This window comes from Nipponia nippon, unplaced genomic scaffold, assembly GCF_047370975.1.
Source record: "Nipponia nippon isolate SJK-2023a ecotype South Korea unplaced genomic scaffold, ASM4737097v1 scaffold_2, whole genome shotgun sequence".
Taxonomy (NCBI): Eukaryota; Metazoa; Chordata; class Aves; order Pelecaniformes; family Threskiornithidae; genus Nipponia; species Nipponia nippon.
Window position 1 is genome coordinate 38759442 of NW_028262336.1, and position 27848 is coordinate 38787289.

General features: G+C 41.7%; 2 protein-coding genes across 2 annotated transcripts in view; one reads left to right on the top strand and one right to left on the bottom strand.

The window, feature by feature from the left end:
• Positions 1 to 10760, bottom strand: part of OTC (ornithine transcarbamylase) — a 31374-nt gene extending 20614 nt beyond the window's left edge. The window contains exons 1-3 of the mRNA XM_009473453.2: positions 10684 to 10760; positions 6376 to 6514; positions 5713 to 5794 (exon numbers count right to left, since the gene is read on the bottom strand). Of these exons, the coding sequence (XP_009471728.1) occupies positions 5713 to 5794; positions 6376 to 6514; positions 10684 to 10760 (298 nt within the window). The remainder of the gene's footprint in view (positions 1 to 5712; positions 5795 to 6375; positions 6515 to 10683) is intronic.
• A 3846-nt stretch (positions 10761 to 14606) lies between these two features.
• The window catches only part of RPGR (retinitis pigmentosa GTPase regulator), a 41850-nt gene continuing 28608 nt past the window's right edge, over positions 14607 to 27848 (top strand). The window contains exons 1-4 of the mRNA XM_087758940.1: positions 14607 to 14800; positions 18114 to 18239; positions 24810 to 24902; positions 27468 to 27530. Of these exons, the coding sequence (XP_087615066.1) occupies positions 14725 to 14800; positions 18114 to 18239; positions 24810 to 24902; positions 27468 to 27530 (358 nt within the window). The 5' untranslated portion in view covers positions 14607 to 14724. The remainder of the gene's footprint in view (positions 14801 to 18113; positions 18240 to 24809; positions 24903 to 27467; positions 27531 to 27848) is intronic.

Sequence of the window (27848 nt, forward strand, 5' to 3'; positions counted from 1 at the left end):
ACACTATACATTTGCTGCTTGCTTTGCCCTCCTTCCTTGGCTATTCAGAAGTAGTTTTGTATTAAGGCAGGAAAAATATTTAGGTTTCCTCAAATACTTTCATCTCCTCTCTGCAGGTCAGACACAAACACTGTATTTATGGGAATGTGTATGCAAACTGTTGCCTTGACATTACAGCCTATCTATTCAATGTAAGTTTTTAAGTCAAGACCTCAAAAATGAAATGTCATTTGTAGTAACTTTTGCTGTCCAGCTTCTTGTGGTCTTTTTCAAACACATATACAATTATGTCAGTGATTTATCCCTGCAAGTTCTACACAACACAACAGCTCTGCATTTTAGGCTTCTAAATGTATACACTTTGGTACATGTTTCACGGTCCAGGCAGGCTCCCACAGACATGTTCTGTTTTCTATAAACGATGCCCAGGTAGAAAAAGAGGAATCTGACCATTTATTCAGAATTGCCCAGTTGGAGCTACAACCTGGAGTCTGTGTACATAGCAGAGTCCTAATATCTTGGGCTTTCTCCTCTTGAACTGGCCATCTGTGCAAGGTCTTGGAACATATTTCCATCTAAAACCTTCCATCGGAAATACAGGAGCTCTGTGCTCTAACTTTGAATATAGCTGCAGAGAAAGAATCTTTGCTTCAGATTCTTTCATATAGACTACTAGTAGAAACAAAAAAATGATGACTTTTGAAGATATGCAGGCACCAATTCAGCAAATAAGCACGTGCTGGAGTGCTGTGTTAAACTGGAAGGTCTAATCCTCTTTGCTGTCACAAGCTGGTCATATTCAAAGCCACATGCTAAGTGTTTACATGAATCTTGGTATCTTGAACAAACTGTATTAAATGTTCATACTGCAGAGCCAGAATAGATTATTATATCATGTCCACACTTCTCACTACTGTTAGTTTTCAAAAATGGACAGTTTTATACCTCAGGCTGTGGCACATGTGAGCCCACTTATGCAAACTCTTTCAAGCAGGACGTGAGTGCTGCTGGCTGTACAGACATGGGTTAAATCTCCATTCCAGCCTGTCCCTGCTACATTGGGTAAGTGGGCCAAAGTGAATCCTCTAGTTCGTATGTTGGATACACAGTTGTGGGGCTGCCCCGCCATCACCAGGAGGCATACACAGCCACCTTCTCAAACTCAAAGGAAGGATCCTTTTTTATATTTCAAGACACCTGGATCTGAATGTGTTAGTTTCCTCATTGCCCGCCAGGACTTACAATCTAGAAAGTATTTTTCAGTTTAGACTGATAACAAAGAACCCTTCTAGGCAGCAATTACAGGAATATTCCTAAAGTAGAAGCCTAAAAACTGATAAGCAGTTTTTTAAAGCTACCCCTCTAAACGGAGAGTAAGCTAAAAGAGTACTCTTGCTCCCTCTGTAACGTGGCCAAGCTATTCCTGTATTCCTGCCATGTAATACCATCCCCACTACATTAGAACATATGAAGTGATGCAATTATTTCTGTGACTGTATGTAGTAGTCTTCAGGCATGGACATCATGTTCCTCTCACCCTGCTGTGTAAGAGGAGTGAGTTGGGAGTAATTCCACTAAAGCCAGTGGCAGTGAACCTCTGTAAAGCTGTTAAGACCTTGTATATTCCAGCGCACAGCAAAAGAAGTTATACAGAGCTTTTCTGCCTGTATTGTTTCCTCTCCATTTCGACCTTGTGACATATTGTCTGCATTCAGCATCTATGAAATGGTTGGATTTAATTATAATTTGTTTACTAAAACGTAACTGCAGCTGTATATTTTAAGAGTATCACTGACAATCAGACTATTTTACACCAAAGCTATAACAAAACCAGGGCATTCACCTTTATGTCATGCCTGAGGATGTTTATTTTACAAGTAATATATGACCATGTGGAATATCTTTGTTTTCAAAAAGAAGGCAAGATTTTATGCAGAATGGGTATAGGATTCTGACTGCAAAGAGATGACATTTTCCAGTATAATGGCAGAGATGTCACATTTTCCAATATAATAGCCAGTGATAGCAATAAATCTAGTAGGCTCCGCAAAACTGGATTTACTTTGCCAATACCCTACGGAAGTTACTTGTAGTTCTTCATTAAACTTACAACACCACTACTACTCTTAGAAATGGTAAAATAATATGGGTTTCAGAAATATGCATTAAGACAAGATAAGTTCAAGAGAGTAAAGGGGCAATGAATTATACCACAAGGAGCTGTACATTATTCAGTACAGTTGCAATGTCATCAGAATAAAACAGTTTAGAGGCATAGTATGTTGGAAAAGCCACAAATGTCAACTGTTCTCTTACAATGCATTATAAATTAATGTTTTGATAATCTTTGATCGATCTTGGTGACTGGGAGAAGTGCCCAAAGACTTAAGGAAAGCAAATGGCACTCCTATCTTCAAGAAGGGCAAGAAGGAGGACCCAGAGAATTACAGGCTGGTCAGCCTCACATCAATCCCTGGGAAGGTGATGGAGCAGCTAATCCTGAACACCATTTCCAGGCACATTAAGGACAAGAAAATCATCAGGAGTAGTCAGCATGGCTTCACCGAGGGGGAGTCATGCTTGACCAAAGTGATAAACTTCTATGATGAAATGACTGGCCTGGTAGTTGAGGGGAGAGCAATGGGTATTGTCTACCTGGACTTCATTGTGGCCCTTGACACTGTCTCCCATAAGATCCTCATAAACAACCTGTTGATGTACAGGCTGGATGAGCAGTGAGGTGGGTTGAAAACTGGCTGAATGGCCAGGCCCAGAAGGTGGTGATCAGTGGCGCAAAGTGTAGTTGGAGGCCAGTGACTAGCAGTGTACCCCGGGGGTCAACACTGGGTCCAGTCCTGTTTAACATCTTCATTAATGATCTGGATGATGGGGCAGAGTGTGCTCTCAGCAAGTTTGCTGATGACACAAAACTGGGAGGAGTGGCCGGAGGATTGTGCTGCCATCCAGAGGGACCTCGACAGGCTGGAGAAATGGGCTCACAGGAACCCCACGAAGTTCAGCAAGGAGAAGTGCAAAGTCCTGCACCTGAAGAAGAACAACCCCACGCACCAGTACATGCTGGGGGCCACCCAGATGGGAAGCAGCTCGGCAGAAAAGGACCTGGGGGTCCTGGTGGACACTGAGTCGAACATGAGCCAGCAATGTGCCTTTCCAGCCAAGGTGGTGAAAGGTGTCCTGGGCTGCACTAGACAAAGTGTTGCCAGCAGGTGGAGTGAGGTGATCCTTCCCCTTTATTCAGCACTGGTGAGGCCACACCTGGAGTCTCCAGTTCTGGGCTCCTCAGTATGCAAGAGACATGGACATATTGGAGAGAATCAGTATGTCCATGTCAACAAAGGGTCATGAAGATGACTAAGGGACTGGAGCATCTCTCGTCCAAGGAAAGGCTGAGAGAACTGGGACTGCATAGCCTAGAGAAGAGAAGGCTCAGAGGGAATCTTACTAATGTATAACAATACCTGAAGGGAGGGTACAAAGAGGATGGAGCCAGGTGCTTTTCAGTGGTGCAATGGGCACAAACTGAAACACAGGAGGTTCCCTCTGAACATCAGGAAACACTTTTTTACTGAAAGGGTGATTAAGCACTGGCATAAGTTGCCCCAGGAGGTTGTGGAGTCTCTGTCCTTGGAGCTATTTAAAAGCCTTTTGGACACTGTCCTGGGAAACCGGCTCTAGATAACCCTGCTTGAGCAGGGGAGTTGGACCAGAGGATGTCCAGAGGTCCCTTCCAAGCTCAACCATTCTGTGATTCTGTTTATTTATTTTTCAATAATGATGTTCTTCATAGGCACAGGGACAACAGGACTTCTGAAAAGACTTCCATGGTGTTAATACATGGCAACAATCCCCTAGATGCTGCACAGAGCAGATTTTGTAACCAGTGCTTTCCAAGTCTCTACTCCTTTACAATGAAACCCATTGATTTTCATCTAGTTGTTCCTGAGAGTTGCAAAGTTTGTTTAGATTAATCTCATCACCAGAACCTTGTCCCACAAGTGTTCTCTTTCACCATATTGAAGGTGCAACTCGAGGGAAATGCTATTTGAGATGGCTTGGGTATCTTGTAAATAACCACTCCAATCCACTTCAATGTCCACTTCCACTGGATATTAGAAAATTGATATTAAATTAGCTTATTTAGCTAAAAGGAACACATGTGACCCCACATTTGTTTTGAGTTAGAAATTAGAAGGGAGAAGTCATGTATGTTAAAAAGCCACTGAAATGTATAGAGTTTCCATGGACAGAAAAAACTTTAGTCTGCCTTTGAAACAAAGTCTTAGGCTTAGGGGACTTAAGACCAATTAACTGAAAGTACGAAGTTAATGCACAGAAGTTAAACTGCATTAAACTCCCTTGTGGAAGCTCTCAGAAATAAATTGGTTTTATTTCACTGGAGCTTAATCCCTCTTGGATGAATTTATGTGCATTAACTCCCATCCTTAAGTTAATTCATTTGAACTTTCCTGAGCTTCCCCCTTCCATAAGCCTTCAAAAGCCAAGGACTAAATAGTGCTTCCCTCTGAATACAGAAGCATGAAGGATAAACAGATTCAGAGAATTCTTCATTACCTGCCCACGTACCAGTATGGCAGGCAACTAGAAACTGGACTAAAAACTCCAGAATTAAAAGGTGTGTGGTCTTCACAGAGAGGGAATGCACAAGAGAAATCCATCCATAAGTCCTGCTTATGTGGAGAAAACAGAAAGCAACAACAAGTCTACATAAAGACCAGGATCAGCAGGTAAATGGCTGTGACAGAGGATACAAAGGCAAATTCAGAAATGATTGCAGATAACATATCTGCTTCTTCCTTCCATTATTTTTACCTTCTCCCTTACATCTCGTAAAGAAATGTGAATACTCAACAAGTTTCCTGTCCCTTCACCAGGGAGAAGTCAGCCTAAGGGATGCTGGGTCAACTTAAATGTGAGAAAGGCAAGCTTCTCCTTCCTTAATGTGTAAAAATGTACCAATAAGACAGTCACCAATTCATAGTTATTCTTTGCTACCATGCAAGCACATGAATGATTTATTTCAGCGGTCCCATTGACTTCAAAACTACCATGTAAATAAAGATATGTATGTGTTTCAGTGTTTGCAGGACTGTATCCTAAAAGAATAATGTTCTAGTGCCTGATCTTATTAGGCTAATACCCTGGAGTCTCCATCAAATTATCTTCCCCTGTAGGTAATCATGTTAATTCTTTTTTTTTTCCCTAATTTATATCAAGGCATACTATGATTCCCAGTCTAAACACATACTCTAAAATGTGACAACAGTAATGCATAATACATTAGAAAAATATTTATTAGAGCTTGCACAGAATTAAATTTGTGATGCTTACTAAAGTAGATGTTAAGAAACATGCATCTTGCCAGTACAACTAGGAGCTTACACCAGAAATGCTTACTTCTGCCTGTTACTTTATTTCTGATCTATCGCGTTTTGGAATGATCTGGCGAAATTTCAGTGACCAAAGGGATGTGCTTGTGACATTAATATGCATTAATATTAATTGTCACTTATATGTGACAATAAGCTACTATTCTTTTCCTGTTTTTGCTTTCAAACTTGAGGTTTCTCCTGAGTAGAAATTGCTAAATACAAAATTATGCAGTGTTTTTCAGTACATACTCACAGTATACAATTTCATATAAAATCTGACTGTGCCATTGCTCAGACCTACCGGTTTCTGCAGACAATCTTGTTCTTGTGCTTCTCTTCTCAAAAATCATGGCCAAAGATTTTCCTTGCATCAAAGGCAAATACTGGAACATGAAAAATGAAGGCATTTCAGTTTTATAGTCATTATACACTTTACAGTGTGAAATAATTCTTCCACATTTTAATTCAGCATTAGAAAAGTTGCACAGGTGGGTTTTTTTAACCATAGCTTTGTTCTCCTGCCCTTCAAGGAATTTATTAACACTGGAAAGGTTAAAGGGAAAGAAGTAATTCTAGGGGCAACTGTGTCTTGGAACTCAATTTGAGCTAGCATTAAGGAGAACTCTGATACTAATTTAACCCCATGCAGGGAAGTGTCTTCCATTTCCTACATTTAGTGCTGCATGTACACCATGTGTTGATGGAGGGGGTTAGACAACGACAGGGAGTTAGCTGTGCAAAGCTCTTTAACCTTTTCACTTGCGAAGTTCACTGAAGTATTTAAAGAATATCTCTGAACACTTTACAGGAAGGCTCTTTGATTCGTAGCACATGATTTACAGTATTTAAGAGCTCAGGTGATGTTGTTTAGGACAAGACAGCTGAATGGCTCATTCCCAATACTCTTCAGAACAATATTGATTTCAACGTCTGAGTGACTTAAATGACAGTTAAAGCATTTTACCTCTCCTTTGTGCTTTATTCTTTGTTTCAAATCTGAGGCCATCCACAGCAAATACTTCAGCTCATCTGCTGTGTAATTCTGTAGAGTAAGGAGGTCACGACCTTTCAGATGAACATTCATTTGAGCTGGTGGCCCATACCTGTGTCAAAAGAGCAAAAAATACACACTTTTTGTCATTCGACACTAAATTGTACTCATGCTAAAGCCAATGAGCAAGCAGCTGAAATCTCTCCCGCTCCCCTCATTTGACCCAGCTGGATCAGCCTGATGGACTGTGTTAATTGCTGTCAGACACAACATGCCACGATGCACTATATCGATCACCACTGTAACAGTGTCTCAAATTGTATTATGAACTGTAAGTTAGATGTAGTTTCTTTTGCCTTCTGATATGCATATGGCTTGACTGCATGCTGTCTAATCAAATAAACCCAAATGCATAGAGCCATTCAGGGCTTGGTGAAATGGCTTACACGTAGACTGCGAAGCTGCCCTTTGGGGACACAGAATACGAGGAACTGATCTTGGTGCTCTTTCTCCCTCCTTCATGCTTTGTGGATGAGTAGACACTTGCCATGTTCCACCCTAACCGATACCAATGGTGGCATTTCTATAAATGTGTATGAAACCTCTTGATTACACTGGGGAAAAGGGTAGAAAACCCCAACAAAATAGCCATGTGCTCTGGTCCTTCTCCTACCACACAGGAGATATTCTGGGCATGTGCAGTGTATTAATTCAGTGTATTCTGGCCTCCAGACAGATTTACGACTTCAGAATCACATGAAATTGGATGTTGATAATCACCCACAGAAGTTACATGGTCAAATTTTCTCTAGCTTAGATGAGGCGTCTTAATGAAAGTCACGTCCAAGCCCGTGTTTCCACAGACTTAAGATTAATAAGGGAGAGTGACAGCTTTGCCACTTCTCTGGCACTGTATCTACAGCCCTCCTTAGCATAACACAGCCTGTACTGTACTCTTGCTAAGGTTTGGATGGGTACAAGCTAAACATGTCTTTTTAATTAAAGGCAGCATTTTTAGACTGATCTGATGGAATGGAGATCGAAGCAATGCAAACAAATGGATGGAGTACAGCTACCACTTTTTTATTTCCAAGTAAGCTTCCCTTTAGCTCACCTTGGAGGCCAGGTGCAGTTACAGCACCTCCCAATTGCCAAGCCCTGGAGTCCACAGCTAGGAATATTCAGGGGAAAAAAACAGAATTTCTGTTCATTTTTCTGTTAATTCCAATGAATAAAAGCCCTGGTAGTGGATAGGCCTATTATGGCTCCTAAAGATTTTGGCGTTATATTAGTTAAATCTGGAGGGAAAGACTTTTTCCATAGAATTTTGTGGCATAGGCTCCATCTGAAACTGGAGGAAGAGAGCAGTTCTTAAGGGAATGATATCACACATTATTACTGTCTGTTTGACATCACAGCACAAACTGCATGACTTTTCAAATCATGTAGAAGAATTTTTTCTTTAACTGAAGATATCTAAATGCTGTGTGTTTTCCTTCTGGACACCTTAAAAGTGCTTTACACCACTGCCATTACTAAGAAGACTTTTTTCACAGTGAAAAGGATTATGTGTAACAGCAGAAACACGGAGAATATATGAAGAAGTAGCCCATGCAGATGCCCTGCGGATTAATATTGCTGGAACTCGGTATATGCCGTCATGTATCAGGGCAATGTGCTCCAGAGATTATGCAGACTGCCAGAGGCTCCACTGCTAAGCTAAGCACCACAAAAATTCCCATCAATGTGCACCATCAGAGCCTGGTCTCTGCACGGGCACCCAAAGTGCAGAAGGGCTGGACTTTTCTGTAGCCCTGTGCAGATAAACGAGTGGATTTCTGTTTTTCTAAGTTTAGAGTAATGTTGCCTGTGTATTTTCTTAGAGTGTCTCTGAAAATTGAATCTTAAGTTAAATACAATCTAAACTGTATGTGTGACTTCAGTAATAAATATTTGTGGCGGTACCATTTAAAATAATAATAATACACATTTCCAAGCCATAAAGACTAATCTTCACAGCATTACAATCATTAGTAAAATAAAGTTACATATTTTGCTATAAGTGTTATCCTTCTGTCCCCATGCTTGCCTCCAGCCTGAGGTAAACACCCTAGAAACAGTTAGGAAGCATCCAAATGCCCCATTTTTTAATTTGAAGTGAGTGTTACAGAGCTAGCAAAATTATTTCCTGTACTTCTATATTCAACACCTGCAGAATGGAATATACCTGACATTATAAGAAAGGCTGGGCATTCATGGGTCAGGTAGCTTCCACCATAGCATGAAAAACAGCCTACCAAGGCAAGCTACTGAAATCCAGCCTTGAATACCAAGGCTCTTAGTTGATATTCAAGGGATTGGCTCTAACTTCAATGTGTATATTCTGAAAAAAATGAGTTTCATAACTGTGACTTTTTTATTGTTATTATTTTTCAGAATAGGAATTTGCTACTCTATCCAGTTTGGGGGAACAAAAAAAAAAATTTCCTGTTTTAAAACCTATGCAATTGTTTGCTGCTTGGTCACTCTACTCTCCTTTGCTGCATTGCTTCCAGAGCAGCTTTGATGCTGCTCCTTGAGTTTCTGATTGCTACAATTCCTTCCAGGGAGTTAGAGATTGTCTAATCTCAACCTGCCAAGCAGGAACTTCTGTTCATGGGTCTTGTTTTACCACTTGGCACTATTGAGAAGTGGACTGAGAAATATCCACCACTAATTTCTGCACTGGTAGATAGTGAAGCACTAAAATTGGTTACCCAGAGAGGATTTGGAATTACCATCATTGGAGATTTTCAAGACGTGGCTAAGCAAAGACATAGTTGACCTCATATGCTGTTGTCAGGCTACAAGCAGAAAGTTGGACTAGAGGACTGCTCCTGACTTTTATGTTCCCATGATGATTCTGTTTTATTGCTATGACCTTCAAGAAATGTGCTCCCTTCCCGGTTGTCTACATCCTCTGAAAGAGAGGCAGAAGCGGACAAATAAATTCCAGAGAAGGAGCATGAGACAACATACCAAAGTTAAAATGTAACAGGCAGAACTGCAAGGTCAAGCAGTTGGCTTATTCCTTTCTGAGCAGGGATAGCAATTACTTTGGACTATTAGCACAGACTGATAGATATTAGGTTATCCTGCAGTATCAGCCACAGTATGCTTAACTTGTAATGCTCATAGACGGTGGTGATAGCTTATGCCAATGTTATGATATAATGTTAACAAACCCCTAAAAATAACAAACAACATTATGTGGGGAGCTTAACAAATTGGATGACTTTATTGGAAAAACAGCTTCACTGCAGTTGTTTTCTAAACTTGCTTTTCTATCATCTCTGCTAACCAGCGAAAGTTCCCACCCATTGCCAGCAGTGAAAATCCAAAATCCATTAAAAAAATTATTACCCAGGCTTCAGGACCACTTTAAAACTGTAGCAAATAAATCACAGAACTTGGAAAACATTTGTTTTTCATCTGATGTAATGTAGAAATAATAAATAAAAATTACTTATTGCATATTAGGATTCCTGTGAATGTGAAATTCTCATATATTGTTTTCTAGCACTAACCATTTGTTACGTAATACTGTTAATGCTATTCTTATTGACACTGACATGAAAACACAGGAAGATGTGGAATTAAGTTTCAAGTCTTTAATTTTAACTTGATTCTGGAGATGTGACAAGCATGAGAAGCAGCTTACTGAAACACTGTCATAATACAGGTGCTTTTCTGAAGGCACGTGGGACCGGCATGTCCATGCGGCTGAAGAAAGAACCCAAAGCCAGGTCACAGAGCCAGGTCTACTTGGTTAACTTTGAATGTCGTATCTCATCATGCTTTTCCTGCACGCCTCCAGTGTATATAGAGACAAACAAATACCGAAGCGGAGATTTACCTTGCAGCTTCAAGGAGAGAATTTCCCCCCCAGTACTGGCCGTGATAATTGTCTAAATGCATAAGAATTTCCTGTACTTTATTCACATAGTTATTTATCGATTACAGTACCTGCAATGTACACTGATCTCAAGAAGAAACATTCCTTCTTGACTTTGCTGATAAATCCCACAGAAAGAATTAACAGCATTGCTCAAACAGTAAAAGGGAAAATCCTCCAGTCTCCCGAAGACGCTGAGCTTGCTGCCTCAGGAGGCAAAAGGGCACTAAAAATGTGAAAAAAGTGCCTTTCTCTGAAGCGCTCCTTCACAGGATTCAACTGCTTTTGTCTCCAGGTTTCTGACTAAATGGCACTGAATGCCAGACAAAACTAAAGGATAAGCTTACCACAAATGTCGCAGCAGCTGCTTGCTGGTCCATGTTAGTTTTGCAGTACTGAAGACGTTCCTCATGTTAAACAGCATCTTCTGTTCACATTAGACTTCTCTCAGTCCAGCAAATAAAGTTAGCAGAAACGGAGGTGTGTGAAGCAGAGAGCGAGCTGTGCTGCTGTGCCAAGGAGGGAAAACCAAGAACCAAAGTCTTCGCTTTGCTTGCCCCAGCCAGGGCTGGGCCTGGCGGGGGCTGACACTGAAGCCTTTCCTTGGCCAAACTCTACAGATAGAGATTTCTCACAGGGCCCATTGCACCACTCCCAGTTTGGGCTCTTCTGTGTACACCCATCATATCATACCTGTGTCAATACCATTGACCATTGACCATTGACCGTTCTCGTAGCAATTTGGTGTTTGTTAAATATTTGTACAGGAGCATGTGCTAGCAGCAAAAAGGGATAGGGGCAGCACGATCGGGATGGCTCCCTTAGGGATGGGACCGCGACCTTGGGGACTCCCTGGCCCCAGCATGGCCTGGGCAGGGACTGACAGACCCACGCTGAGCCGAAATGAGGGTTCTGGGCCCACAGGTGCTGGGCTGGGGGGCACCATTAAGGCTTATTTGTGCCCTTAGGGCCCTGACAAGAATGGAGAAGGGCTACATTAAAAAATTTGTATATTGCTGGGGTTTTTTTGGACCAAGTTTTCAATTGTGCTGTGGTAGCGATAAACAGCCCTCAGTGATGCCGAGAAACTTAAATATTGCTGCCTGCATACCTCTTTACGTTAAACTGCTTGCTGTATAATCTGATGTTGGTCAATTGCTAAATACTAAAGCGATTTCATTTAAATTTCTACCTTCAAATATAATTGTCAGATAAGATTTTATGCCACCTGCACTGTAGGCAGTTTTGAAATACGGCCATTACTTTCTCATTTCCTCCTCTGTATAAGGAGAAGCGTATTTGTGTAAATCAAGGTGATGGCATATCTATCAGAGATGGTGATATGTTGAAATTGCAATGTGAGGACGATATAATTAAAACACATTAAAAAAAAATGTTTGACTTCCCCAGAAAGAGAGACTGCCATGAAAGGCAGCGTGAAAGCTCTTGGTAGGATTTGTTCAGGACCCCTCATGCCAAGCCAACCCTGAGATATTTGGAAAACATAGCAATTGCCAGGGGAAATGTCAGGGAGAAGCAAAACCCAATGGGAATTAATGGGAATGAGAGAGCCAGAAGAACTGCACATAGAGAAGAAAGCCAGGCCACAGTTTCCCTCTTGGTTGCCCTTCTCTGGGAAATGACTCCCATGGCCTTCAAGCCCAGCCCCTGGGGACTGAACGTGTGCCACTAGTGGTACCCAGGAGAAAAGGCGTCTGGGAAAGGAAAGGTGGTTGAGATGCCAAGGTCCCCAGTCTCGTCCTGCAGCCCTGCAGGGAGGGGACAGCGCCAGTGCCCCTTTTTCAGGTTGCCCCTGGACAGGGATTGCCCAACCCCAGTTCCCACGTGGACCATTTCCTGCGTAAGCTCCTGTGAGCGAGCAGCAGCGCCAGGCGGTGGGAGAGTCGGACCGGTGTCGGCATTGCTGTTGGTGCAACACATTTCTCTTACATTTGGGGTGACAGCAGCATCTCTCAGCGCGGAGCCTTGGAGCCACCCCCCATTCCTGCTAGCTGCCCCCAGGCTGCCAGGGCTCAATGTGCGACCACGTGAAAAACTGACTCACTCGTCTCAACACCATAAAATGCTTCAATGTTGAAATCAGGATTGAATTGGTTTGGCATATTTTTATATTCCAGGGGTTGGTATTGAAAATGAAGCAATAGTAGTACATGGTTTGAGACACACTGGTAAAGAGAGAATAATGTAGTGTAAGAGAAAAATAGATTAGGATAAAGGAATGATATTGATATAGTCATCTAATATGAACACAAGGCCTCTCTCCTCGCTGAGCTGGCAGGAGACTGACCCTTGACACCTCCTTTCTTGAGGGGAAGAAGCAGTCAGGGTAAGGGAGGGAAAGAAAAGCATTTATGCAGAAGTGGCTGTGGGGTGGTGCAGCAATAGTGCCCATGCTGCTTCCTTTCAACCTGAGAAAAACACCTTGGGAGGTCAATGTCCTTTCATCTGCTCCCTGGCCTCCTGGCCCAAGGAAGGACATGGCCTTGGTGCCTCTCTTTTGCAGACTGGGGCTTCAGCAGCTGGGGCACTTCAGAGGGGGAGCAGCTCCTCCCCTGCAGCTCTCTCCAACCTGCTGCACCCCGCCATGCCCACAGCTGCATCTTCCAGTGGTACATGTCCGCTTGGACGCCTGGGACACTGTGGCAGAACTGGACCCCTGTCAACACAACTTCTTCTTCATCTGCATGAAGCAGTTGTCCAAAACCAAAGCCAAACACCCACTCTGTAAGCCCTTCCGATTCATCCTGCACTCTGTGGTGGACAACGATGACTTCCAGGAGCTCAGCATCCGGCCACTTGCAGGTGCTGCTGGTAACTCTTTCCTTCTCCCATCATTCCTTGTTCAAAGAACTCCTTACCAGGTCAGCCATCCTTCTGGCAGAGATACATTTGTCCCGTTTAGTGAGGTGGCTCCCATCTCTCCCAACCAGATGTTGGTCTTCAGATAGGATCTCACAGTCATAAAAACCAAAACGCTGTTGCTGACACCTTCTTCCCATGAATCTGTCTAATCGCTTCATAACCCTTTTATGTTCTTAGCATCCACAGTATCTGGTAGCTACAATCTCAGGCATCACTTTGTGGAACAATGTTTGCTCAGCTTTATTTTGAACAGCTTTTGCTGGATATCGCCTTGATCCAGACTTAGGAGAAGCAGTTAGGGCAGAAGTCATCAGAGGGACAATGGTATTTAAAGAGATTAAATCCCTGCCTCATGTAGGAGCAAAAATCACAAAGACTTTCTGGTCACTTTTGAAAATGTGGCCACCCTTCTTTGTATGTACTTATATGGATACCTTATCTTATGCACCAACAACTGTAGTGATTAAACTTAAAAACAAGGCTTAAATTGGTTGTCCAGGCTGCCAGCTGCAGCCTCTATTGCAGTATATCATCCTGAAAGCAAGACCTTTTTCTTTCGGCAAGGGATGACCTGGCGTACCTGAAACACACAGGAATAGGAAGAAAATGGACATCCATAAATGACCATAAATTTTTTTTTGGGGGGGAAACCTCCACGGGAAGTTTGGGACTGCACATGAAATATGATTAAAAGGCTACAAGCCCCCGGACTTATTCCAGTGGGGTCTGCACAGCTGCCATCACCTCAGTGTCCCTGGCCGGGTGGAAGATTGAACGTCATCTCATACACCCGATCAGAAGACTTTACAGGGACACGCTGGCGAACCACAGAGACCACCAAACAGAGGAGGCTTGTCTTTTAGGGCAGCAGGATCCCAGGGGGGACAAAGCTTCTCAGTTACGTTCTGTTCACCGGCCTGAGGCAGGGCAGCCCCTCCAAGCACTCAGCAAAGCCAGCATTCGGACCAGGAGCCTGGCTCGGCTAAGCAGGGGGCTCAAGGCAGAGCCCCGGTGCGAGACGGCTGCTTCGGGAGCCGGAGGCAGGGACAGGCTGCAGGGGAGGGACACAGAAACGACGCCCAGGCACATCGGGATGGTGTCAGGAAAGCAAAGAAGCTCTGCTGCAGATGAGACTCGCGAGGGGCCCTCAAGGGAAGTGACTCTTCCCTCCTTTCAGCGCCCGTGAGCCCTCGCCTGGCGTGCCGCGGCCGCCTGATGCCGCCCGTACGTGGGGAGGGACGGACAGACCGCCACCAGCCCAGGGGAGCTTCAAGGTGGCGGGGCGGGAACAGCCGGCACCCGGGGATGGCCCCGCCCCGCCGCCAGCCCCACCGCCGGCCGCCAGGGGGCGCCGACCCCCGCCGGCGGCAGCCACCCCCAGGCCGGACCCGCTCCCGGCGGCTGGCCTGCTCGGCGGGCGGGGAGGCGCCGCGCCGCGCCGCTCTCTATGGCCGTTGCCCGTGGCAGGGCCTCTGTTTACTTCCGGCAGCCCGGCGCCGCGCTGCATGGGGCGCGGGGGCGGCCGCCCGCCGCCAGCTGCCATGGCCGAGCCCCCCGAGGAGGACGAGCTGCCGGTACCCGGTAAGTGGTGCCGGTCCCTCACAGGGGGCGGAGCTCCGGGTGGGGGGGACCTCGTCCGCCTGTGGCGGTCCCTGTCCGCCTCCCCCCACCACGGCGGCGCTGGGCGCCATCGCCGGCGGCCCAACGGCCGCCTCCCGGCCCCGGCGTCCGGCCGCGGCCCCTGGCCGGCCCCGGCTCCCTCCGGCTCCCTCCGGCCTGCGAGTGCGGGTGCCCCGCGGCGCGGCGCCGGGCTGCGGGCCGCCGGCTCGGACCGATGCCTGCCGGCGTCTGGGGAGAAATACGGACTCTGACGTCAGAGATTAGACGGGGGCAACTTTGCTGTCGTCACCGTCGTGGTGCAGTGTTAAGCAGACAGTTTTTTTTCAGTTAGTAAATGAGTTTTGGTCCGTGATTTGACCTACGGTAATTTTTAAACATTTGCTCGGTGCCCAGGCAGCAAAAACCTCATTTATGTTCTGTGGGATTTAATTTTATGAATTGGTAGGATCTGATTTCCAAACTGGCAGCTTAGGTTTCAGTTGTGAAATTAATGAGATACGAAGGACACTTGTGAATTAAATTGTCTGGGTTTTGTATACATGAATTAAGAATAGATGTGTATTTTTTCATGTTAATACTTCTGAAAGAAAAACAAATGAACCAGAGAGCTCCACTTCGGCATGAGTGCCAAAGACATCACTGTAAGCATGCTCAAATATGCAGCGTGGCTGGCTGGCTGGAGATTTAGAACAAAATCATGTTTTCAGATGCCTTTTAGGATGTCTATGGTTGTAGGTGTTTCTACATATAATGAGAAAAACTCAACCCTTGCTTTAAATTTGACTGCACAAAGGCTTGTTTTTAATAAAACGGTGAAGCACATCTAGAAAGGTGGTACATACAATTCTATACGTGTCTGCTGAACACGGTACATAAAATAATATGTCACTTGCAAATATGGGAAACTTGTGCGTTAAACAGTCATTTCAAAATCAATATCAAATTTACAGTGTAAGAGAGAACTTTGGGTTTTGGAGCTGCGGTGCAGAGTATTGATGAGAATGAAACATCTCAGTGTATTTATTTTCAATGAAACAATGTTACTATCAAATTACATATAATTTTACAGAAGCAGTCTAATGTTACCGTGTGTATTTGTGCTATCACAGCTTACCTGTTAACAGAAAGTCTGCAAAGAAAAGGTTTGGGTTTTTCTTTGTTTTCTCATCCAAAGAATGATTCTATGCTTAAAGCACAAGTTTTGACATTTTAAAATAGGAGGTCTAATTGTGCTTTGCCACATTGTCTGCATGGCTTTTGACAAATTATTTCACTTGTGAGGTCATTTATTTTCCTGTAGAATTAGTATTTTCTGTGTTAAACCACATGCTTGACCAAAAGGTGAACAAGTAGTTAATGTTTTATGTTTTAAAACAACAGTGCTGATACTTTGGAAAGTAGGAAGAATTGAGAAAACTAGGCAGATTACAAGGGTGGAAGAGTTGTCTGGATTTTTTTGGGGGCTGTTTTTGTTTGAGATTTTTAGTCCATGGTCTTATGATCAAAGACAGTTGTGCCAACCCATGTTTTGAAGGCTAAGAGTTTTGATTTTAGGGGGCCATTTTTAAAGCACATGTATCTTTTCAGATGGGTGAGGAAGAGTGGTCAGTTTGGGGCCTGTCACTTATTTAAAGTGCGTGTGTGTGTCTTTCTAATCCAACTTGGAAAACCTGTTTGAATTCAAGTATAAACATAAGTGAGAACTCTTTGTCTCGACCTGCTTTCAGGATGAGCTTTTTATTTTACTTTCTGGGGGCAGTTATTCAGAATTCTTTTTTCTTTCTTTTACACCCCTAGTAGTTTTTCTTAGAGGGTAGTGATAAAGTACCTTAGTGTACATTAAAATAATTTATTTTATCTGTGGTGAGTTAACCTTGGCTGGATGCCAGGTGCCCATGAAGCTGCTCTATCACTCCTCCTTCTCAACTGGACAGGGGAGAGAAAAATATGACGAAGGGTTCATGGGTTGAGATAAGGACAGGGAGATCACTCAGCAATTAACATCATGGGCAAAACAGACTTGACTTGAGGAAATTAATTTAATATACTGCCAATCAAAAGTCAGAGTAGCGTAATGAGAAATAAAACCGAATCTTAAAACACCTTCCCCCCACTCCTCCCTTCTTCCCAGGCTCAACTTCACTCCTCATTTTCTCTACCTCCTCCCCCGCCCCCGAGCGGCACAGGGGGATAGGGAATGGGGGTTGCGGTCAGTTCATCACACGTTGTCTCTGCTGCTGCTTCCTCCTCAGGGGAGGACTCCTCATGCTCTTCCCCTGCTCCAGTGTGAGGTCCCATCTGCAGGAGACAGTTCTCCACGAACTTCTCCAATGTGAGTTCTTCCCATGGGCTGCAGTTCTTCACAAACTGCTCCAGCGTGGGTCCTCTCCACGGGGTGCAGTCCTTCAGGAACACACTGCTCCAGTGTGGGTCCCCTGTGGGGTCACAAGTCGTGCCAGTAAACCTGCTCCAGTGTGGGCTCCTCTCTCCACAAGTCCACAGGACCTGCCAGGAGCCTGCTCCAGTGCAGGCTTCCCGCAGGGTCACAGCCTCCTTTGGGCATCCACCTGCTCCGGCGTGGGGTCCTTCAGCGGCTGCAGACGGATATCTGCTCCACCGTTAACCTCCATGGGCTGCAGGGGGACAGCCTGCCTCACCAAAGTCTTCTCCAGGGGCTGCAGGGGAATCTCTGCTCCGGTGCCTTGGATCACCTTCTCCCCCTCCTTCTTCACTGACTTTGGTGTCTGCAGAGTTGTTCCTCTCACATATTCTCATTCCTCTCTCCTGGCTGCTGTTGCACTGCATTTTTTTCCCTTTCTTAAATATGTTATCACAGAGGGGCTACCACCATCACTGATGGGCTCAGCCTTGGCCAGCGGTGGGTCTGTCTTGGAGCTGGCTGGCATTGGCTCTATTGGACATAAGGGAAGCTTCTAGCAGCTTCTCACAGAAGCCACCCCTGTAGCCCCCCACTACCAAAACCTTGCCACACAAACCCAATACAGTATCCTCAGAGCACAATATACCAGCAACAATATTGTGTTGTGAAATTCATGGAGACTAAGAAGAATCTAAAATGTGAACCTGAAAATGAAGTCGTCTTTGTGAAACAGAACAGAAGAAAATGCTTCAGCCATTTAAAAAAAAAAAACAAAACAAAACAAAAAAATGGGAAATTAAAACGTGTGATTGAATTAATAGGAAATTACTATCTCAAAATGTATGACGCAAAATTTTTTTTCGCTAAAATTTACATTGTCTTTTTGTGTTTTAGAATCAGGTGCTGTTTTCACATTTGGAAGAAGCAAATTTGCAGAAGATATTCCTAGCAAGTTCTGGTTCAAAAATGATAAGCCTGTACATATATCATGTGGAGATGAACATACCGCTATTGTTACAGGTCAGTATTGGAAATGGAGTATGTGGTAAAAGGTTATATATTTGGACAGCTTGGAAAGTTATGATTCTTATTTGAATCCTGAGGTAATATATCAAATGGGGTTGTGGAGAAGAGAGGATACTCTTCTGTGGGGGCTATCAGATACCTTTGAATTAAGTGTGAGGTCACTGAAGGTTTTCACAAGACATGCCCAAGAACTGTCATGAGTGAATCAATAATAACTGAATGTATCACACTGGATTTAAAGTAAGCATGAGTTTGTTCAGCTTGAATGTTTCCTGTGAATCTGACAGTATTTAGTACACAATCTTAAATACAGAGGTTTCTGTCATGGAAGTAAACAGTATCTGTTGAACACAGTCAACAAGTTCACTAGGAGTCTGCCTTAATCAATAGATAAAATTTTATCTCTGAAATTTAGATTTGAACTACTGTTAACTGTCAACTGAAAATGACCCTTGAAAGAGCAACTCAAAAAACTTCAGAAAATCCTACTAAAATCAGAAATAAATTGCAAAAGCATTCAGAGAAGCTCACATGCAATACAGGGAGCAGTATTAATGTTCATTTTCATTTCTTTGAAATGGTGGAAGCAATACTCATTGAAGAACTTGTTCAATTTATTTTATGTGGATGGGACTACTCTTTTGTTGATGAGCATGTGTTGATTGTATTGATAATCAACTGCTGATAGATAATAAGACTTTGTTGTTATGAAATTTAGATGCATGTTTTCAGGATTTTTTTATTGGAATGTATTTGCTCCTCATCAATGCCCAATTGGTCATTGCTCATTAAATAATTTCTTGAGGGTTTCTTGCTATGTCCCCAAGCAAAGTTGAAGATGCTGGATTTTTAGGGCATGATAAAAGAAGAGTATAGGTTTCAAGGACTGCAGAACATCTTGAAGTGAAATTATATGATGAATTTTTCAAGCCTAACTTCATAGAAGATGAATTATCCATGGATAGTTTGTGTTTTGAACAAAACTTGACACTTTTTCTTGGATTGAATCAGTTTTATTAAATTGCCTGTTGCATAAAATTAATCAGAATGTAACCTGGGGCAGTGTGAAATTTTCCTCTTGAAATTTTTTTTTTATATATCCTTTCATATGCCCACACCCAGTTTGAAATAACACTAGTATAATTCTCAGTTTAGACTAGTCAATTTAAATTGCCTCCTTGAGTTCCCCCAGCATGTGCATGTGCCAGCACTGTTACCCTAATCAGCAACAATCCCCTAATTCCCTTGTCACTGTAATAGTGGCCACTTAGATAAAGCTTTTGAAGAAGTCAACTTGCATAAGTTTGCATGCAGCACTGTTTCTCTTCTATCTCCCCTTCTCCCTGTTATTTTAATATATACAGGAAATGTTTCAGAAATGTCTCTAGCTGGCTTTTGCTGTTGTAGTGTGCGGATACATCACCGAGGAAGCTTCTAGATAATCAGATCTTTATTTTTGCAAAGCTTTTGAGGAGAAGGAACTGTAGAAGCATGAGTACAAGATTTCTTTGGTACCAAAAGGTTTTTTGGGACATTGTAAAGTAAAGGCAAAAGTGAGGGTAAAATACTCATCAACAATGAGCAAAGGTAGAGAAACCACAAGAGTTGTACCAAAAAAGTGAAGAAGGGAAACAAAAAATCTTTGTCCCTCATTTGTTCTTCACACCTGTGCATGCCCCTGTGCACTGCACATTTCTGCTGTTAGATGGAGTTGGATGATACACTGGAATTACAGCCCTTGGTGAATGACATTGAACTGCAGTAACACCTGGAATAAAAGCTCCAGAAGTGCATGCCGATAATGAGTTTACTGAGAAGGGTACAGACCTTGCGGGAAACCAGGAGCTTCTTGAAATCCAGCTGAACCTGACCTGGAAGAGATAAAAGACAAACATCACTGAGGAAGGAAATGTATCTCAAGCAGGTGTGTGCTAATGCATGCTTCATTTTATTTTCAGTCTTTGTTTACAGGTCACAAAATTCCCCCCTCCTTTTTTTTCCACCCCCTGAAAGAGGTAGTGGGACCTATGTATGTAGGGGACAGTGGGAATATGAGGTAGATTCAAATCTGATAGAAATATATCAATTTTACACTAACATGTCTCAACAATCATAAGTAAAACAATCACCCAAACTGATACAAAACATTCCTTAAAGCTGATTTTGGGCAGGAGAGACAGCTACATCTAGCACTGAATCTTGACTGAATGAAAATGAAGAAAATGTGCAGGAACTAATATTTAGCATTCAAACAAAATATTCAGAAATTTTCAAATACTTCTTTAATCTAATCCAGCATCAATATTCCCATGTGACTTTTAGGAAGAAAAGTGTAAAGTAGATATAAAACACTCTTTTCTTTGGCTTTCTAAGTTAGGAGTTAGAGTCAAAATTTTATTTACATTCTGTGGCTGTATGTTGGAATAGAAAGGACCAGTGATAGTTACTTGTTGACTTTGAGCTGGCTTGCTGAGCTAGTCGGAGAAACATTTCCTCCTCCAGTTTTGGAGTTTGCGATTGAAATTTGTGTTTCTTTATTCATTTGCTCTCTACCTTTAGCACAATCTTCATTAAAATGTTCAAGCAGGAATTCTTTTAAGCAGTTGTCGTCTTTAGTTCTTTAATGCAGTAACGAGCAGTATATCTTCCAGCATCACTTGTAATATACTTAATAATGTTTCTTGCCCCATTTCTATATTTTTTGGCCCAAGAATACTGACAGTCCACTCCCTGCATCTTTTATAATTGCAGGCTTTGGAAAGCAATTTATTCATCCTGTTGGGAGCTGGTGTGAAATAAGTGACATTACGCATATTTTTAAGAATCTCCTCCCAATACCTTTCTATTAATTTTCTTCTCTACAAAACTCTTAAAGTTAACAGTTGTCTTACTTGTTTATTTGCCTTGATTAGAATATCCTAGGCAGCTTGCCCACATTTGATCAAAGAGGCTGATCCTGTTCACATGGGGGAAAACAGTGATGACGGAAGACACATTTTCTGAATGCAGCTCTGGAGAGAATTGAAGCCCACAATGCAAGAGGGTAGAAGGAAAGAAAGAAGTTATCAAGTGTAAAAGTAGGAGTGAAAAGAGATGCATATGGAACCACAGCAAGATAGTATGCTCATAATTTCGAGTTTTGTAAGGCATTAAGCGTTCAACAATTTACATCGAAGAGACCTTGGAATCTCTCCAGGTCATTGGACACCAGATTCCTTCTATTCTTTCTGCCTACCAGCAGGCTATCAGAACATGGCACAGTGTCTTTTACATCGGCTGCAAGGGGAAAATGAGAAAGATTAGTACATATTTATGTTGATCTTTGATATGTGTATGCAGGCAACCTACTGTGCTGTTTTTGTTTGTGTGATGCTAAAAGTCCTAAGCATGCCTGTTCTTATTGCTCAATAAAACTTTTATTTTGAGAATATTGTGACTTGCCTAACAAAACTGATGTCATTCCCATTTTCATGAGATGTATTTGAATTGTGTATGAATTTGAAGTGATCTGTTAACATAGCTTATTCACAAAATAGCAAAAATAAATAAAAAAATCATGGTGCCTGGCATATGATACTCTGTCCAAAATAATACCTTTGAAGTTTTCTTCAGATATAGCTTCTCAATAGAATCTTGTAAGAAATGCTCAAAGTCTGTACATTGTCTCCCCATTTTATTTTCCTCCCACACTAATATAATTTAGAAAGCGAAGGGGGGAATATGTAGAACATACCTTTAAGCATAGGCGATAGGAATACTTGGCTGCCTGCTATTCTCATGAAGCATGTTGAGGATTTCAGCTGGCATTTCCCAGCTGTTGAATGAATGCCTTTAGTACTGCTTCATGAACCAGGGGAGCACATGACAGATGGGGTTCCCAGGAATCACAGTTGTGATAGCAACTACTCATATGAGAAATGTACTGGTTAGGAGATACTCTCTTCCTGAAGTGTCTCACAAAATCCTCTGTTCCTAAAGATACAAGGATCTTGTGGCTTCCCTAATAGCCCTGAATTAATGTTGGTGAAACGTCTGCTGGTGATAAGCCAATGCATATGTACTTTGGGGAAATACTCCAGTCTTGTGTGAGGGTGAACGTGGAGACTGGTGTTGCAAGTATGTTTTCATCACCAAAACAGTCCTAGTAGTCTCTTTCTTTATATCCTGTTGTTCCCCTTATGCTGCCCAGAGTCGTAGTCTTACTCTGCTGGACCTGTCTTCTGCCAGCCATTCCAGGTGACAGATGGTCACAATCTCTGTATGGCAGCAGCAAAGTGGAAGCAGAAAGACAAGAGCAATCTGAGTTTGCAAAGTTTTGAAATATGATCCTTGCCTATTTATCTGCTGTCGAATTAGTTCTCACTTCAGTGCATCTGTGGTGATGACTGGAGAAATCTCAGGTTGCAATTATGAAGATAGAGCCTTTTGCATACAAAATTCTGTCATGTTTCCTGGCCAGCTTAGATTGCATCATGTCTGTTTCAAAACCCAATTTGCTGTACAGACCCAGAAATGTTGCTTCACTACAGGCATTTGCTTAGGTTCCTCTGTAGTGCCTGTTAGTTTTCATTCACTGTCTGAATTACCTGCTTCCCAGTTTTCTTATTTTCTGTGACACCGCTAAGTGTTGGAAGCCTGAAACTATAAAAGGCTGTCACTCAGTTGTAAAAGAATGTAAAAAAATTCCTCTCATCTATTAAGCTCCTTGACTTACAAAGCAATGCCTGAGAATTTAAAGACTGGTATAAGAAACAGCAGATTATGTCATTAAGCATGACCTGTTGGAATTTTGAATGGATAAAAGAGAATGTGCTTAAATTGAATTACTGCAGCTTGGCATCATATTCCCACAGGAGTACTACTCTCTTATAAAGGCAGTTAAAAAGTATAAACCAAGGATACAAGGAAGCATATACCAATATAGGATGCCATTTGCTAATAAAAATTCTTTCTGTTAAGGTGTATTTTGCTCTCAGTGACAGACAGCTCTGCACGTGTTTTGACGTGATTGCATTATCAAAATCGGGATGGTGATATAAATGCTATTAGTAAAACACCATGAGCGTAGACTTGACCTCAGACTTTCTTCCCTTCCAACTTTCTTGGAAAGGCATAGTATTGATGCATAGCTCCGTGCTCCAAAAATTGTCAAATCTAACAATTTGATTGGGACTTTAGATACGAGTTATTGTTAGTTGTTGGTCGTTTGGGGTATTTTGAACTGTGTGGTTATTTAAGAAAAGAAATGGATTTTTTTTTAAACAGAGTAAGTATTTTTGTTGTATTTTAAACAGTTCAATATCATATTTCGAAGTCTCTGTAAATCACATTCAGAACCTTCACTGGGAACCTACACTACTGAAGTGTAGGCCATAATATTTTGGCATTATATTGTGGAATTGCTGTTATGTGTTGCAATCATGTGATAATTGTTGATGGCTAGGGTGACAAAGTTTATTTACATGACAGCCTTGTGATGAAGTCTAACTCACAAAGCTCTGCAGACCTTCATCAAAAGTAACACTCCTTTTAACAGTTGTAAAAGTGCTTTTTTTTTGACAAATCAGCTTCTATTGTTTTGCAAAGATTTCTGTTGGAACAAGGGTTTTATCTTGGGGTGTGAACTTCACAGCTTTACAAAAGGTAATAGTTTAAAAAGTTAATGAAACGAAATGAATTCATTTTAAGGTATTGTCAGTAGTCAGTTTTGGCTGTCTAATTTGCATGTCTGATGATGAAAGTTTAATCTGTTCATATACCATCCTCTTAAAAAAACACGGGTTATTTGGAATTACAACAGTTCATTGTTTGTAATGGTCAAACCTGCAAGTTCAATGACACGTCATACCGGTTTCTGAAATACAATTCTAGCATTGCTCTGTTGAAGATTTGTAATCTAATGCTTGCATTTAGGTTTACGAAACTCCCTGACTGTATGGTGGTTTTATGCATTCCTTCTTTATATGCAGAGTAACAAATTAGTACAGTTTGTGAACATATTTGAAAATTTATCAGAAACTATGTTCTATAGAAGTGCAAATTTGTAAATTATTTTAAGAGAAGGTATTTAGCAGTAAAAGAAATAGCCCCTCCAAAAAAATAAAATAAGCTAAATATTACAAATTTGTGTTTGTATTAATTATATAGCTGCGTTATTCACTCCTGGTTTTGGGGTAAAAGATGTGAGTGCTCAGCTGAATGTGATGTTATTTTATAAGTAGGCCTATAGATACTGTGGTTTCCGAACTGCAGGATCTGTCCAAGAGTACAACATTTTATTTTCTGAAGAGCACTTTATCTGTGCTGTAATTAAAGGAGAGGATGTTTGTACTGCTTTTTGTCCCTTCTGGATGGGGATTTCTTACTTAAACAATGCAATTACTACTTTTGTACTGCAGAATCACAAGGACATTAATTATTGTTCACGCTTAAGTATTGAATTGCCTAATCTTAAATCTTACATTAAAAAGGAAGTAATAAATAGCGTAGTGTGTGAATGACCATCTTGTCTTGGATGAGGTATTCAAACACTTGTATGGATTCTGACTGTGCATTTTTTTTCAGGGAATGGTAAACTATACATGTTCGGCAGTAACAACTGGGGCCAATTAGGACTAGGATCAAAGAACACTGTCAGCAAACCAACATGTGTTAAAGGTTTGTTTAATTTTTCTTTTCTTGTCTTTTTGAAAGGAGACCCTTGTGAAAAGGTACTTTATAAGTTGCAGTTCCAAAATAACATGATTCTGCCTTCTTTACTCATCATGTGTAGCATATTACTGCACAAGCTCATAAAGGTAGCTTAAAAGGATCCCTGATTGATTTTCCATCAGTTCCAGATTCTGGGTCCTTTTGCATCTGAAGATTACTTAAGATATATAGAATCCTGTCTTTTTTGAGGGCTCTCATTTTATGTAATATTTGCCTTTTCTGACAAACCACATCATCATTGTGACTGCAAAGACATTAATCAGATGCTTGGTCTCTGCAGTGTTGTTTGTGTGTTAGAAATCAGAGTTCCAACAGCATTGTGTAACCTTTGTATCACTTTTGTCTTAGCAACTTTATAAATGAAAAAATCTCTCAGGAACTTTCTACAAGTACTGCTACATTTTTAGCAAGTATAAGAAGTACCTGAGCGGGCATAAATGTTAATATATTTTTATGAAGCAGTAAAATAAAATGCTGATATTCTTTCATGTGTTGTAAAGTATGTTTTCATTGCACTGTTATCTTCTTGATCTTTCCTAGCCAGTTTTATCTTGTCAAACAAAACTAAGTCAATACTTTTTCCCTCTCCCCTTACTTATGTCAAGTCAGATCTATCCCATTAACACATTTCTTTTCACCATTAAATGTTTATCCACATCCTTTCTGCCAGCAGATCGATCTGTTAGCTTATTGTTAAAAACAAATTATCCTGCTTATTCAAACTCTTTTCTTCCTGATTTAGTTTATTCTGCTGTCCTTTATCTGCTCCTCTCTGTTTCACTTCAGAGGGAGAATGCAGCTACCCTCAGGTTCACATCTTCTGTCAGCCGTGTGAGAGGTTGATTCTTACCTTGGCTTAAATGGATTGGGTGTCAAGTTTTGGTTTTACTGTCAAATTGCAATGGAGGATAAAAGACGAAGAAAAGATGACAGCAATTCAAACCAGACCTGGCATCCATTGAAAAAAGTCACAAGAGGGGTATCTTTCTTCTCTTGGCAGTAGGCAGCAGGAGAAAGTCCTGGAGCTTTTCTCACTAGCTTTCAGTCCTCACTTGGCTTTGGGAATGGGGTTGCAAGGACACATTTCAGTTTCTGCTTGGGGCCAAATGGTTGTGGCTGCGTGTTTTCTGAGAAAATTATCTTCTGGGACTTTACTAGAGACTAATGAAATTGGTTATGAAAAATTGCCAGCAATGTTGTAAGTATAGCATGGCTCATCAAACACAATCGATTAGCCTAAGTGGGAGGAAGGTTGGGGAGCACAGACTTCTGAAGGGCTGATTAAGATAATCTCTGAAGTCGGAGGCAGTTTTGGGATATAAAGCAGCAGGAAGAAGCCAACATTGGAAGTGTTATGGTTCCAGCCTGGTGGTAGTGGTGGGTGTCAGACAGGATAGGCAGGAACCTGAATTTGGACAATTTATGTTTGTGTCTGTGTGATAGACCAGAGACAGTTCATGCTTAAGTAGATAGATTTATTCGATGACTTGGTAGAACGTAGAAGGGACTTTAATCTGAATGTTATGGAGCTGAAGAAAGTTGATTTGGAAGGACTGAAAAGGGGTTTGTGAAAGGGATGGTGGTTGTTGGCTTTGCCATGGGCTAGTGCGGTGGAAAAGCAATTAAAGATATGTTATGTAGAATAATGCTGGCTTAAGAGCATTATGTAGGACACATGGATATGGCTGAGAGAGGACAAATTGTTCGCAATGATCCGTAATTGGAGAGAGGATGGAAAAGTCGGTGAGATTTTTTTCCTCTGTTTCTGAAATAGAGTGCGCTTGCCATGGGAGAGAAGGCACCTCTGTATTCTCTCTTCCTCACCAAAATAACTCTTGACTTCTCTCACATACATTCCCAGTCTTTCACAGTGACCAGACTGCAGAGAAGTACATGCAGTGGGTGGGTGGCAATTGAGCCGAAATTGAGACAGGATGGTATATGCAAAAACTTTAGGCACTAGTCCAGATAGGACTGTCTTTAGCAATTGAGTTTAGTGATCAATGAGGGCAGTGCAGAGCAAAAGTCTAGCAAAAAAGGTAGCTGTGCATAACAAAGGAAGACAGGGATGATAAGACAAATGAACAGTATGATTTTAAAGATTTAAGATGGTGGGAAAAGCATAAGAGGGAGTTAAGAATAGTACTGTTAATGAAAACTGAAGACAGCTTTAAACATGCATTTTGTCCTGCAACTTGTTATATTATTTGAGGCATATCCCATAAATGGTAAATTCTGGGGAATGTGGCATTGGGATGAAGTAGCCATCATCAAGTTAACCTGAGTGTCAGCTATAAGTTTTTAAGGTCTATATCTGTTTTCTTGTCTTGGGGGAATCCTGATTTAATAAGTCATGTGCTAGGTTCAAATGGGCAATGAATCTTGTGATCATTCTGTTGGTAAAAATATGAAAAAAATCAGAGCTCCCTTTAGAGCATAGAACATTTTGTTGTTGAACCAGCTATCAGCTTGTTTGTAACTCTTCCCCCTCCCTTTGGCTTTAATTCATAGCTTTAAAACCAGAAAAAACAAAACTTGCTGTTTGTGGAAGAAACCACACTTTAGTTTACACAGGTATGTAACCTATATTATATACATATTAAAGATAGATTTCTTCCTTTGCCTTCATGCAAAATTACATTAGGAACCCCAGGAGTGTTGAGGAAGGAAAAATAAACAAAAATAGGACTGTTAAAGCTTGGGGTTTTGATATCCAGTTCTTTGAATGTTTGATTTATTCTGAGCCAATGCATTTATAAAATAATGTTATATAGGAGTTTGCTAGCAATAGACAGATGAAAAAATTTCTTGCTGGCGTCTGAGGTGTGGTTAACAATTATCAATATTTCATTTAAGCCCTGTAAGGGTATATTAGTATTTTTTATGTATCTG